The 13,175-nt window shown below is 41.9% G+C and overlaps 1 protein-coding gene across 9 annotated transcripts in view; it reads left to right on the top strand.

The window, feature by feature from the left end:
* ST3GAL6 (ST3 beta-galactoside alpha-2,3-sialyltransferase 6) overlaps window positions 1–13,175 on the top strand; it is an 84,683-nt gene that overhangs the window by 48,226 nt on the left and 23,282 nt on the right. For 4 of the 9 annotated variants that reach the window (XM_019448142.2, XM_019448144.2, XM_019448145.2 and 1 more), the window contains 5 exons: window positions 3,922–4,020; window positions 7,110–7,296; window positions 7,411–7,548; window positions 10,948–11,100; window positions 12,597–13,038. In XM_019448142.2, coding sequence (XP_019303687.1) covers window positions 3,922–4,020; window positions 7,110–7,296; window positions 7,411–7,548; window positions 10,948–11,100; window positions 12,597–12,683 — 664 coding nt within the window. In that variant the 3' untranslated portion in view covers window positions 12,684–13,038. Of the gene's footprint in view, window positions 1–3,921; window positions 4,021–7,109; window positions 7,297–7,410; window positions 7,549–10,947; window positions 11,101–12,596; window positions 13,039–13,175 lie in introns of those variants that run through there. The other 5 variants (XR_008422443.1, XR_008422442.1, XM_053903250.1 and 2 more) reach the window with 2 other exon arrangements.

Genomic DNA, 13,175 nt, shown 5'->3' on the forward strand with positions numbered 1-13,175 from the left:
TCTGGAGCATCTAATAGACTCTCTAATGTCTTTCTGCCCCAAGGGTGGGTCATGGGGCCACCTCCAGACCGACCGTTGTTAGGCTTTACGGAAGCAGGGCTCTACCGGCAGGTACACAGGGTAGTGGGTGTGGGAGAATGACCAGTGAGATCTGCAGAGATTGTTAGGCTGAAGATGAGGTGGTCTATTTTAATGTGTATGATACTGCTGAAGGGAAGAGTGGATGTCAGAAAGCATTCAGAAGACAGGCCACAGGCCACTTGAAGTGGGCAATTCACGTCTACTTTCTCTGTATTGATGGTGTTGATGTTTACCTCTGTAGAGTGTAGGAACTCTCCTGGGTTTTGCCTGACTTGATGAGAAGCATGCCTTTCACCCGGGGGAAGAGTAATCTCTCACCGTAACTGTTTCAGCAGGCTTCCAGATTTTCCATTAACAGGTTTGGGCACTCTGGAGTGATTTTGTTTTCTGGATGAGCAGTTTGGGGCATGTGCATTTCCCCACCTGTTCCTGGGGTGGGGGAAAGAAGAACGGATAGCTGCTTTTCCAGACACAGAGTAAGGAAACAGTCACCATCCTTCATGTAACAACCAAACTGATTCCTAGAGTGCAGACACAGCCTATGAGCCAGGAAGTTTTAGATCGGAGGATACAGGAATATGAACAGTACTATTCTTGCCCTCTAGAGACTCAGAATTCCCTGTAGTTATTTGTGCGTGAAAGTTGTGTTAATTAAATATGGTAAAGTTATACTGTACCCAAGGGACCCTGGAAATTACCGTTTTACACCTCAGGGAACAAGGGGATCCAGGAGCCCAGACCAGGTGGAGGGAAGCCAAGGAGATGATGGATCAACTTTTTGGTAATATGTGGTGACTGCTGGGGAGAGAGGGGTGAGGTGTGTGGTTCAGACTGTGTATCTGTACCATGACGTGTTTCCCACAGTCACGGGGGCATCGTGAATACTAGCTATAGATAAGCTGCTATTGCTACAGAGTGGTCCTAGGGATGCCCCTAAAACAGTTTCTAGTGTTATACATGATCCTCAGAAAAATATGTGGGTCTTTGCAATATCCCTTACAAGGAGGAAACGTGAAATTTCACTGACAAGATTTCCTTTCAGAGGCTTAGGCAAACTTTTTTTTCATGACAAAGGGCCTTCCCTCCTCCCAGCTGCCCCCTCCAAAGCTAACAGAGAAGAACATAGAAAGTGAAATTTCTCAAAATATGGTGACCATCGAACTGTGACCCGTCTTTAGAATTAGAGTTCTTTTGAGTGAGGCAGTGTCTCTAAGATTTCTTCCCATTTTTCCCAAGCCCTTAAACCTCCCGGGACAATGGACAGGAAGAGGCTACAGAATTGTGTACAAGGCATGGCCTTCTCTCTGTAGCTAATCCTGGGGCTCCTGTAGTAGGAGCTCTGCACCGAGCCCTCTCCTCCCTTTTCTCTTGACTGGAAGGCTTGATGGGATCTGTGAGGGGAGGTCCAGGACCTGGAGCCTGTGTGGGGACCAGGAATGTGACGCATTAGTATGGCAGATGGTTGCTTCTCTTATCACAGTGCTCTTTTGGCCACACAAGGATCTAGGGCTTGATGACCAACTGCAGTCCAGTCTGATAAACATACCACTGAGCGGAAACTTCTGGGAACACTAAGGTTGAGCCTGTTGGCTTATTGCTGAGCAGTGATTATGGAACTGGTTGTGTCTGGGACGGAGTTGAGCTACCTCTTTACGGGTCAACTTCAGGGATCAGACTTGTGGGGTCGGTGGTCCTTCGATGAGGCTCCAGGGTTGGAACTCCGGAGACACGGCAGTGGTGTGCAATCCTGTCTAGCCTGGTATGTTTGATGATGTTAGAGTCAGTCAGCCTGGTGTCAGGCTGGAAATCCCAGGCCAGGCTGGATGCTGTAGCTGCAGGGGCACGTGGGAATAGGGAGGTGGGAGAGGGCTAATCTGGGTGCCATAGTTACCGATAGCTCTCCTCCTTCCTCATATAGGTTACATAGGAACAGAGCTGTTATTTGGGTCCTTTCTGTTCCTAGGCACCTCCTCCCCTATGCCCAGCCTTGCTTAGCAGGTAGATGGAGCCAGCTCCACAGCTTCAGCCTCTGATTTGTATTAAACTGATCCCGAGGTTATGGAAGGAAAAGTCAAACAAGCTGTGCATGTGAGAAGTACCCTCGTCACATAGAGTATTCATAAGATGGATCCGGTGAGGTTGATAACAATATACCCAGAGAGGAAAGGGTTTTGAATGTTTGCCAGTCTTCCCATCTTCTCCGTGCCACCTGGTGGCAGAGCACTGTGGATAAAGTTGCCTTCCTGGAAGTGGGATTAATGTCAAACTTGCAATATAAAAGCATCTAGACACATGTTTCTTTCCTAAGACAAGCATTTAAAAAATGTGCTCTGGAGCACACTGCGATCTGTCCATGATAGGAGTTTCGGAGTTATATCCTCAGTGCTTGTTGGACATGTTTCCCCCTGCCCCCCCCCCACCCCGCCCCCGTCCCTGACATCTGTGAAACTGGATTTTCTTGTTTTTGTAGCAAAGCAGACACTGATTTAGACATGACCCTTGAATTTGGGAGCTAAAAGTCCCAAATTAAAATGTGTAAAAGTGTTTTCGAGTATTAAAAACTTACCAAATAGGTGAGCTAAACAAATTCTAAGGAAAGAGGGTCAATTCATATGTATACGAGGGTGTACATTGTCTCTTCTTGGCAGGGCCAATGTTTGGCTCTTTTTAATTATTCCTGTATTCCTTCATTCTCTATGTTTATTATTTTTTTTAAGTTTATTTAAGTAATCTCTACACCCAGTATGGGGCTTGAACTCCTGACCTTGATATCAAGAGCCACACGCTCCTCGGAGCCAGTCAGGTGCCCCTCTTCAGTTTAAAATTCTACAGTATTTGTGCAATTTTGCTACTCATTAATTTCCTAAGAGCCTTGTGGTCTAGAGTTCATCTGTTTTGCTTTATTTCATGGTTCTTAGAGAAATAGTTTTTTTTCTTTATACTTTCATGTCTTGAGGGTCCTGAAAGGACAGTTGCAAAAGGCTTCCCCTCTGTAGTCTTGTCCCCTGAAGGAGAAGGACATGATCCGAGTTGTCTTTTCTCCAAGCTTGGTTGGGAGGTAGTGAGAGCCTGGAGATGGGTTCGGGGTTGCTGAGAGCGAATGGCACACAATCCAAAGTCCTAGGCTAGTCCCAGCCAGCAACAGGAAGTCCCGCTTCATCATCTACTTTAAAGCTCTCTGCCAGGAACACAGTGAACTTTGAGTTTATATTGGTTAAGCTCCAAGGAGCAGTACATGTTTGGGGAATTGAAGTGCTCATGGGCGGGTCCAAGGAAGCTACCCCTTACCCACCAGATTGCCAACTGTCTCCACACTGATGAGACGCAGCAGTGACCCAGAGCTAGGAACTCAGGGGAGTGGGCAACGCTGGTGAAAAAAAGGACGGCTGTGTAACATAAGCACACTTGTGTCAACATTAACATGCAGCATCGCAGGCCAAGTGGTGTTTTTGTTGTCCAAGGGTCTGGATGCAAATCCCCATTCTGCCTCTTGGGAGTATGACTTTGAGATGTAACCAACACTTCTCTGAAGTCCTTTCTTCGTTTGTAAAATGGGAGTATCGGGCTTACCTGTCTGAGCAGGTGGTTATGAGATTCAAGCAAGGGACCGTGCATGGACTCATAAGCAGCTTTAGTTTCTAGCGATCATATACTTCCTATGAAATGTTATTTATTGAATTCTGTATCTTTCTAATATATCCCTAGACCTGTAAGTCACAATCGGTTCTTTTTCTACTTGGGCAACAAATGAAATTTGGTTCTGGAAAGTATGGAACGAGTGCTTGGAATCACCCACTTATACGAAAGATGTCTCAACCTCTCACTTGTCTGTTTGCCCAGCAGTGTGCCATGTAAAAAGTGCGTGGTGGTTGGTAATGGAGGAGTTTTGAAGAATAAGACATTAGGAGAAAAAATTGACTCCTATGATGTAATAATAAGGTAAATATATTTCCTGTTTGCTAACCTGGAATTGTTTAAAAAAAAAAAAACATGGTTTCCTATTTTAGTATGACTGTGTTTTAAAAGGAAGAAGAGTTGCTTAGATAAGTTTATTATGTAACTGGTCTCTCAGTTGTTGGCTAGAGTAGGCCTAGATTTCAGGTCGTTGACTCAACAAATATTTATGAAGTTTCCTTAATATGCCAGGCACAGTTTTCGCCACAGGGGATACAACAGTGAATGAGAGCAATGTTCTTGCTCCCTGTGGAACTTATATTCTAATGAAGGGAAGAACACAATAATTAAATAAATAAGGGAGCACGGTAATAAATGCCATACAAACAATTAAAACATACATGACAGGCAATGATTGAATGGCTGCTTTAGAATGGATGACCATCTTGAGGAGAAGACCTCTAAGATGGACCCAAGTGAGTCTGTAGTACCAACTGTATCAGAGCAATCCAGGCAAATAGAACGTTTAGTGCAGGTCCCGGGGGAGGATATGATCCTGGGTTTGAGAGGAGCCGCAAGAAAATCAGCAAGGTAGGAGGGCAGCAGGCCTGGGGAGAGTGGTGTAACCAGAGGCTGAAGGAGCAGGCTGTGTAGGACTGTGTAAACTGAGACTAGAACTTGGATTTTACTTTAAGGACAACAGGAAACTTTTGCAGATTTTTTAAAATGTTTATTTATTTTTGAGAGAGACAGAGTGTGAGTGGGGAAGGGGCAGAGAGAGAGAGGGAGACAGAGAATCCGAAGCAGGCTCCAGGCTCCGAGCTGTCAGCACAGAGCCCGAGCGGGGCTTGGACTCATGAACTGCGAGATCATGACCTGAGCTGAAGTCAGACGCTTAACCGACTGAGCCACCCAGGTGCCCCCTGAAGATTTTAAAGCAAGACAGCAATTCCATCTGATTATGCCTTTAAAATATCCTGGCTGTGATGTGGACAATGGGATATGAGGGACAAGGGTAGAAATGAAGAGGCCAGTTAGGTGGCTATATTCAGGCAGATAATGGTGGCTTGGAACAGGATTGCCATGACAGAGAAAGGAGGTAAGTATAGACTAAGACATATTTTAGAGGTAGAGTTATCAGGATTTGTTGATGTGTTAGATGTGAAGAGAGATGGGAATAAAGGAACCAGATACCTCCTTCTAGGTTTTCAGCTGAAGAGACCGAGTTGGGGGAAGACTAGAGTGGGAACATGTTTAGATCTGGAGAGGGAAGATTTCTGTGTGAGCATGTTAGGTTTGAGGTGCTTGTAAGATTTGCAGTGGTAAGTCAAGTAGGCCCTTGGTTAAACGGTTAAAGCCTCATTGGTAAACAGCTTGTAAGCTGTATTTAAACCATGGATTGGGCAAGACTCCCCAAGGAAAAACAGAGAGAGAAGAGGTTCCCAGGACAGAGTCTTGAGGTACCCTACACTTAGACGTTGAGTAAAGAAAAAAAAAAAACGAGTTGGAAGAGGATCTACGAATGAGTTAGGAAGTATTTTAAAACAGAGGAGGTCAACTATGTCCAGTGTTGGTGAGAGGTCATGCAAGATAAGGACAGCGAGTTCACCATTGGACATGCAACTCGACGCTTACTCATACTCTTGACAAAAGCAGACTTGGAGATATGATATGGGGAGTGGCCCTACCCAGGTGGTTTAGCAGAGAGTGACAGGCAAGAAAGTGAAGAAACGAGGATAGGCAATTCTCTTGAGAAGTTTTGCTGTGGTGTTGAGTTACAAGATGGTAGCTGGAGATGGTTATGGACTCAAAGGAGGCTCTTTTGTTTTGTTCCTGTTTAAAGATAGGAGATTCTAGAGCATATTGGTAAACTGACAGAAATGAACAAAGAGATTGCTGTGGTAGAGAGAGGGGATGGCTGCAGAGTTCAAGTGTGGTTGGTCCTCTATAATGAAAGGAAAACTGGAATTGTGGTTATGACTACCAAGAGTCTCACCGATGGAGGGGTGGGAGAATGAGGACATTTCCGCCTCTTACTTTCTCATTGAAAGATTAAAGTAAGGTCATCATCTGGGTGATGTGTTGTGTGCCTTGGGAATGACTATGAATAGTCATTTGAAGAGTGGGAAGGTTTCACGCTGGGGCAGTGCATTAGGCTGACCTGGCAGTGCTTGGGGGTTTTGCTGGGTTACAAGCTGCCAAGAGTTTGTGCATTGTGAGGTCACTTTATTTTCTGTTCACTCTCCATTTTGAGGAAGCTGTGAAAGTTTGTCCACACAACAATTTTAAAACAATTTTTTTAACCTATAATTGTCGAGACATTTGATCATCCAGAACCACAGCAAACCCTTGTGGGAGAATGCCACGGGCACAGCATTTATGAAAGTCATTTAAGTGTTATTAAGACCGTCTCATATTACATTGAGTCCGTGGCAAAGGGCGAAACAGTATTTATCCTCTAGGGGACACTGTTTTGGAAACAAAGCATCCCTTTTAATAGCATGCCTTCCTAGTGTATGCATAAATAGCGCATGTCTAACTTTGGCATTGAGCAGGCACAAGCCCAACAGTAGATCCTCTGTGGTTCTTTAGTTCCCTCTAGCAGTGACATTTATTTGCTTGTGCTTGGGTAGAATACAGAAATTTTATATTATTACTTTATTATGGAGTGTAACAATTTTGATGGGTCCTCACATCACCTTCAGTGTGATCCTTACCTGTCAGCCCGTGTGCTCCATGACTGTAACGTGAGGCAAGTAACTTTGGACTTCAGGGCCCTCACCCAAGGGGTTTTGCTCTGAACGTCCTCCAAGGTCTCTCTTAACTCTAGTTTTCTGTGGTTCTCTGTTCTCATTTGGTTTTATTTAGTCTTTGGTTTTTCTGGAGGTCGGACTGAATTAGTTGTGGCCCCACAATTAATTTTCAACATTTCTGCCTTTGATCCAGCCAGCTGTCTCATGAAAGGGAATGATTTCCTTGGCTGTTATGCCTTAAAAATCAAGCAGTCGCCTTGTAGCTTTTAGCACCAGACCCATGGTTTCTGGTTTGTCCTGCTCTGTAAGCTCTGAAACTGGGATGGAATTGGCTCCTACTGAACTTGGTCTACATTATTTTGTGTGTTTTACTACCCACAGAATGAATAATGGTCCTGTTTTAGGACATGAAGAGGAAGTTGGGAGAAGGACAACCTTCCGACTTTTTTATCCAGAATCTGTTTTTTCAGATCCCAATCACAATGATCCTAATACTACGGCGATTCTCACTGCTTTTAAGCCGCTTGATTTAAAGTGGCTGTGGGAATTGTTGACAGGTGGCAAAATAGTAAGTTGGCAAAATTGATCTGCCTTCTGATTACCTTCAGTTTTTTTTTTCCCCATTAAAAAAGAAAAAAGACAACCACAATGTTCTATTTTCTGGGTTCTTATTTTATTTCAGAACACTAATGGTTTTTGGAAGAAACCAGCCTTGAACTTAATCTACAGACCTTATCAAATCAGAGTATTAGATCCTTTCATTATCAGAATGGCAGCTTATGAACTGCTTCACTTCCCAAAAGTGTTTCCCAAAAATCAGGTACGTATTTTTCCCGGCACAGTTTCAAACTAAAGATCTGCCTGGGGTAGGGTGGAGGGTTCCGACGGTTTTCAGAAAGGATGAGGGCCAGGACTCACAAGGTGGCTTCTGAAGGCCACGTCTGAGGTAGTGAACTTAGATATCTGGCTATTATCTTTATGTTCTTCGGACTGTAAGGAAAGAGTGTTAAAGGGAATGTTGTTTTGTTTTGTTTTTTTCCTGCCCTTGCAGAGCCCTTCCGGTGTCTCCTTCTGTATGCCTGAATGGCTCATTTCTCATAACCTTGTCTTCAATATTCTGCAGTGAGGAGAGTCTTGACGGGGTCGGGGGCTGATGGGCCAGCCGTGCTCAGAGTAGCAGGAAGGGATTCAGAACAAGTGCGTGGCTTTTCAGGCTAAAAAGAACTGTCTGAAGCACTCCGATAAAAATAGCACCGGTAAACCAGAGGAAAGGCAAAGGAAGGACAAGGTAGTTCAGAAATATTTCTGCAGTCACAGAGGAGACACTGGTCCTGAAATTGGAGGAAGGGTGGTTGAAACTCCAAACTCTTTAATTAAGTAAAGGGAGTCTCACCGATTGTGACTCTTGTAGTTCTTCAGTTATGTTCCCTAGAAAACAATACTCTCCAGACCCATACAGTGGCAGAGACCAGTTTTCATCAGAAGCTTGAGCAAGTGTGTAACATAATATCTAAGCTGAAATGAGGTTTTTCTTTTTGGTAGTCAGGGAAAATCCAAAGAAATAAACATACATCATGTTATCTTTTCTTTAGTATGCTAAAAAAAAAATTCTCAAGTTTAGAATTGTTAGATTCTCATGCTTAACATGAAACCACTTACAAAGGAATATATATCAAATATAACTACTTATATTTATATTCTAATATACATGTTATAATATATAAAGGAAATCATCCTTCTCTTCCCTCTGTAACTATCCCTTTTTTTTTTTGCCTTTTATATCTTTCTAGACTATTTTCTATGCATTTACACTTTTTGTTCAATTATTTTCTGCCATTTCCCCCCTCCATTTAATGAACTATTTCCTTATTTCTAGACATTTCCATTTGCATCCAGCTTTCTTCCTCTATATACTATGGAGGAATGCATGTGATTCTAGGTATTTTCAGTCCATGTGTGTGATTTCTGTAGGATAGACTCCTACAAGTGGGATTCCCAAGTCAAAAAGCATAAAGATTTTAAATTTAAGCCTTATTTCTTGGTAATTTTTGAAGGGACAGCTTCTTAATAATTTCTTAATTTTGAGGGGAAAAGACCGCTTCTGAATGTACGTTTTGTGACTTCTTAGCTCTAATTTTCCTAAGTGAAGTAAGATCAGATACAACTTTTGTTTTCTGTTTTAGGTAGTGTCTCCAAAAGCATAGGATGACCCTTATCTTAATTAGGTCTCCAAAACTAGTTGTAACTAGATTAAAGTTCCAGTAGAACATGGTGTGCCAGAAGCCAAATGAGGACGTAATGCTATTTCAGAGAGGTTATGTGGGATGCTGTCCAGAGGTTGAGCACAAATGATAAACATTGGTTCTGGAAACATGGAAGTCCTATTGGTAATACAGACAAGAATAAAAGAGGGAGAAAGCTTGCTTGACTTAGGTTAAACAGAACATGGGACATGAGCAAGTGGAGGTGAATCTTTAAGAGTTTTGCTAGAAAAGAGAGCAGAGAAATGGTTGAAAGACATCGGATCAAGGAAGGTTTTGTGGTTTTTCAAAGACAGATGGCCATGATTATATGCTGAAGGGAATGATTCAACAGAAGAAAATAATGAGAAAGTGGGTAATGGTAGAAGCAGGCTTGTTGAGAGAGACGAGATTGGATGAAAGAGTGCACTACTGGCGAGGTTGGCCATAGGTGGGAACAGACATCATGTGCACCTAAGAGGAGTGAGCGCTGAAAATACAGGTGAAGATGAAGGTAGATTGGGAATTGGGAAGATGGTATAGTTCTTCTCTGTTTCTGTTAGTAAAACAAGGATTCAGTTACCAGTTTAAAGTAGAAAGGAGCCTGGGGCTGTTGGATTTAAAGGTATAAAAGTGTCACCTTGGAGAGTAGGAGTGGAAATTTACTCGGGAAATAACTGAACGGCCACTTGAGGCTTTGGCCATAAACGTAAAGTGTGCCCAGGCACATACGTTGTTTTCTCTTAGCTTGTTCTGCTGCTTGGGTGTGGGTGGAGCCGGGGTTAAGATTCTGTCAGGTGATCATCTATTTCTGTGGGTGACAGGTACAGAAAATGGAAGGTCTCCATAAGGGAATGGTGATAATCACGGCTGAAAGTACTCTAAGATATGAAGAAAGGAAGTAGAGGACATGAAGGGGGGACATGAAGGGACAGAAGGGGGAGAAAGTGATGGGATCAATGAGGTTGGAGGCTTTTAACCTCCAAAAACCCGGCTTTTAACCCAGTCACTAATTTCCTTTTCTAACAGATGGTGAAGAGTTGTGGTGGTCACAGTAGGGCAGAGGGTAAAGAAAAGTGTATTTCAAAGGCAGTTAGGCTTTCAGACAGGCTTGCCTCTGTGAGTTGATTTGCTATTATTGTGCTTCTTGGATTTCTTCTCCTCCTCAAAATCATAATATGTAATTTCCATGGAATCTGTAAGTAATACTTAATCGAAAGAAAATCTCTTTAGATTGCTGTGTTAAAAAGTTTAAGATGTATTTTTGTTTTTGCCTTTGAAGGCCATCCTGGTGAGAATTAAAACTTTGAAGATCTTACTGTCAAACATGTGACTGCATTTTCAGGATATAGGTGTATATGATGGGGAAGCTTGGTTTTTGTTTTTAAATTGATAATGATCCAGTTGAGACTGTGACATTACTATGTATATATCTGGAATCTTTATTTCCTAATCAGAGTCTTAACTATTTGTCATTGAAGTTACTTAGTCTTTCCCTACAGCTAAATTACTAGGATTATAAAATAGATTTAGTTTGAGGCTTCTGTGAATTCTTTCACCATGATCATCCATTAGCAAATTAACCTGTCCTTACATTTCATAAATGGGTTCAAAATTCACAGGCTATGCTTTTTCCACAGGAAGACAAATTCAGCATGTTTTATAAAATACGGCGGCAGTGGCATCCTTTTCCTTGAGCCTCATGGTGTTTCTTCATTTGATAGTTGTCCTCTGGGCTAATATTGCAGTTAAGTTTTATTTGAAAGGTTTTCTAAGATTCCAGTCACACTTTCTATGCTTTTTCAGAGTTAGGATATTAACTGGGGGTTGGATCTTAGACATGATGAGGGTTTAACCTAAGTATTTCTCACCTGATTAAATGTTCAGAAGTCCTGGTTTCATAGGGTGAGGTCACCTAAATATGCTTTGGAAACAAGGATCTTGTTTGGGTTAAAAAAAACTTTAATTTCTTTTTCCAGAAACCCAAGCACCCAACAACAGGAATTATTGCCATCACATTGGCTTTTCACATATGTCATGAAGTTCACCTTGCTGGATTTAAATATAACTTTTCTGACCTCAAGAGTCCTTTGCACTATTATGGGAATGCCACCATGTCTTTGATGAGTAAGGTAATACATACCTACTTGGGTGTAATCTTTGATCCTTAGAGTTGGAAAGCCCACATTTTCTCCTCTGTCATTTTTACTGAGGGAACAGGCTTTGAGAGTTTGAGAGCTGCTTAACCCTACCAAGAGCTCCCAAGTGCTGAAACTGGGACTTGGATCCGGGGTTGTTAGTACCACCCTTGTTCCAATTTGTGGGCCCCGGACCCTTGGGAATATGACACAGTTATTCTCAAGTATCATCAAACCCATACAGGCACCCAGCCTTATCTTAGATGATGTTTGCACTATTTATATACACATACGGGCAACTTGCTATTTGTAGTATCTCAAATTCACTTAGCATTGCCATGGAACAGAGACACTCATCCACGTAAGAGGATTGAGCACTGAAAACAAGGGTAAAGATGCAGGTGCATTTGGAGTTGGGAAGATGATGTAGCTTTTTGTTGTGCTTTTCCGTGTGTTTTTTTTTTTGTTTTTTTTGTTTTTTTTTTTAGTTATGTAGACGAGGTCTATAACATTTTAGCTCCCTGGAAGAATATTCATGGTCAAAAAGGTTGCAAACCTTTATAGATCATACTTTTCTTGAATTAGAGATCAGCGATGGTAGATAGTACCTTTAAGACTTTTTATTATTATTTTGGAGGGAGAAAGAGAGAAAATCCTAAGCCAGTTTCATGCTCAGCATGTGGCCTGACACGGGGCCCAACCCACGACCATGGGATCATGACCTAAACTGAAATCAAGAGTCAGATATTCAACCAACAGAGCCATCCAGACACCCCAAGATCTGTAAGCCTTTTTAACAGAATGGGAAGGAGTTGTCTAAGTGAGGTTAGTGGCATATCACTAGTGTTAGGATTAAAATGTTATCTGTACATTTTTAATATGGAAGTATGAATGGGTCACTGTAATGGATATGGATCTATCCTATGTAATCAGTGCCCTTACATCATCATCCCCAAATACTACAGAAGCTGGAGAACTGGTATTACCTCACCTCCCACACCTTGTGAGACAAATGCTTAAGTAGTTCAAGAGTTAGGTACCTGGGGCAGACTTTAGGATGCTTTTCTCCTTAGTCCTAAATAACATCGTAACAACTTTGTGAGGAAAATTAGGATATCCATCAAGAGTATGGAACTCTTTTTATCTCTAGGCTGATGTCTCTTAGGAGTTTCGGGTGCTTTTATTAAAATGATCAACCCACTTTGACTTAAAATTTTGGTCTCTAGTCTTATGTCCCTTTTAGGAGGATAGGAAATGATACCCGGGGGGGGGGGGGGGGGGGCTTTACATGATGGTTTAAGTGGAAAAGAGTGGGCTGTAGGGAAGGCTGTAGCAAAAGAATGAGCAAAGAATAAGGTAACTGAAAAGTCTACCTGTATACTTGCTACTTGAGTTTTTCATTCAGAAACTTTTTAGATACTGTGCATTCCATTGCTGCTGTTAATATTTTTTGACTGGGGTGGTGACTTTATTATACTTTCCCTCTTTAGAATGCATATCACAATGTGACAGCGGAGCAGCTCTTTTTGAAGGACATTATAGAAAAAAACTTTGTAATCAACTTGACTGAAGATTGACCCTACAGACTCAGAAGACGATGCTAACAGTATTAGTTTTATTTTTATACTGCGATTTTTAGTTTATTTTTAAATATGTTGGATGCACGTGTCAAGAAATCGTGTACATAAAAGTCTGTTGTCGCCTGGTGAGTCATAACCACCAGCTTAATTTCTGTGAATATATTTAATTTATAAAACCAGGATATGTTTAGTTATCAGGGAAATAAGTTTTGAATGCATTGTTTTTAAAACAACCTAGTTTTCTGAAGTGTTTTTAAACATCTTTTTATAGTTACTTCATGTTAGACTTTTGAAGGGATGCGACTTCTTAGTAGGGGATTTAGTTTACCACAACAAATTTTGAACACATTTTGAGAGGTGTACTTGTCTACTGTAAATTGGTGGGGAATGGAGATGTGGTTGTGCCTTGATATGGCAAAATGGAACCATTTTAGGCATGTATCTAAATGGTTGATTAGTTCCTTTTTGTTGTCCCCGAGGAGACCAATT

The sequence above is a fragment of the Panthera pardus genome, unplaced genomic scaffold, assembly GCF_024362965.1.
Source record: "Panthera pardus isolate Hobbes unplaced genomic scaffold, ASM2436296v1 HiC_scaffold_16, whole genome shotgun sequence".
Taxonomy (NCBI): domain Eukaryota; kingdom Metazoa; phylum Chordata; class Mammalia; order Carnivora; family Felidae; genus Panthera; species Panthera pardus.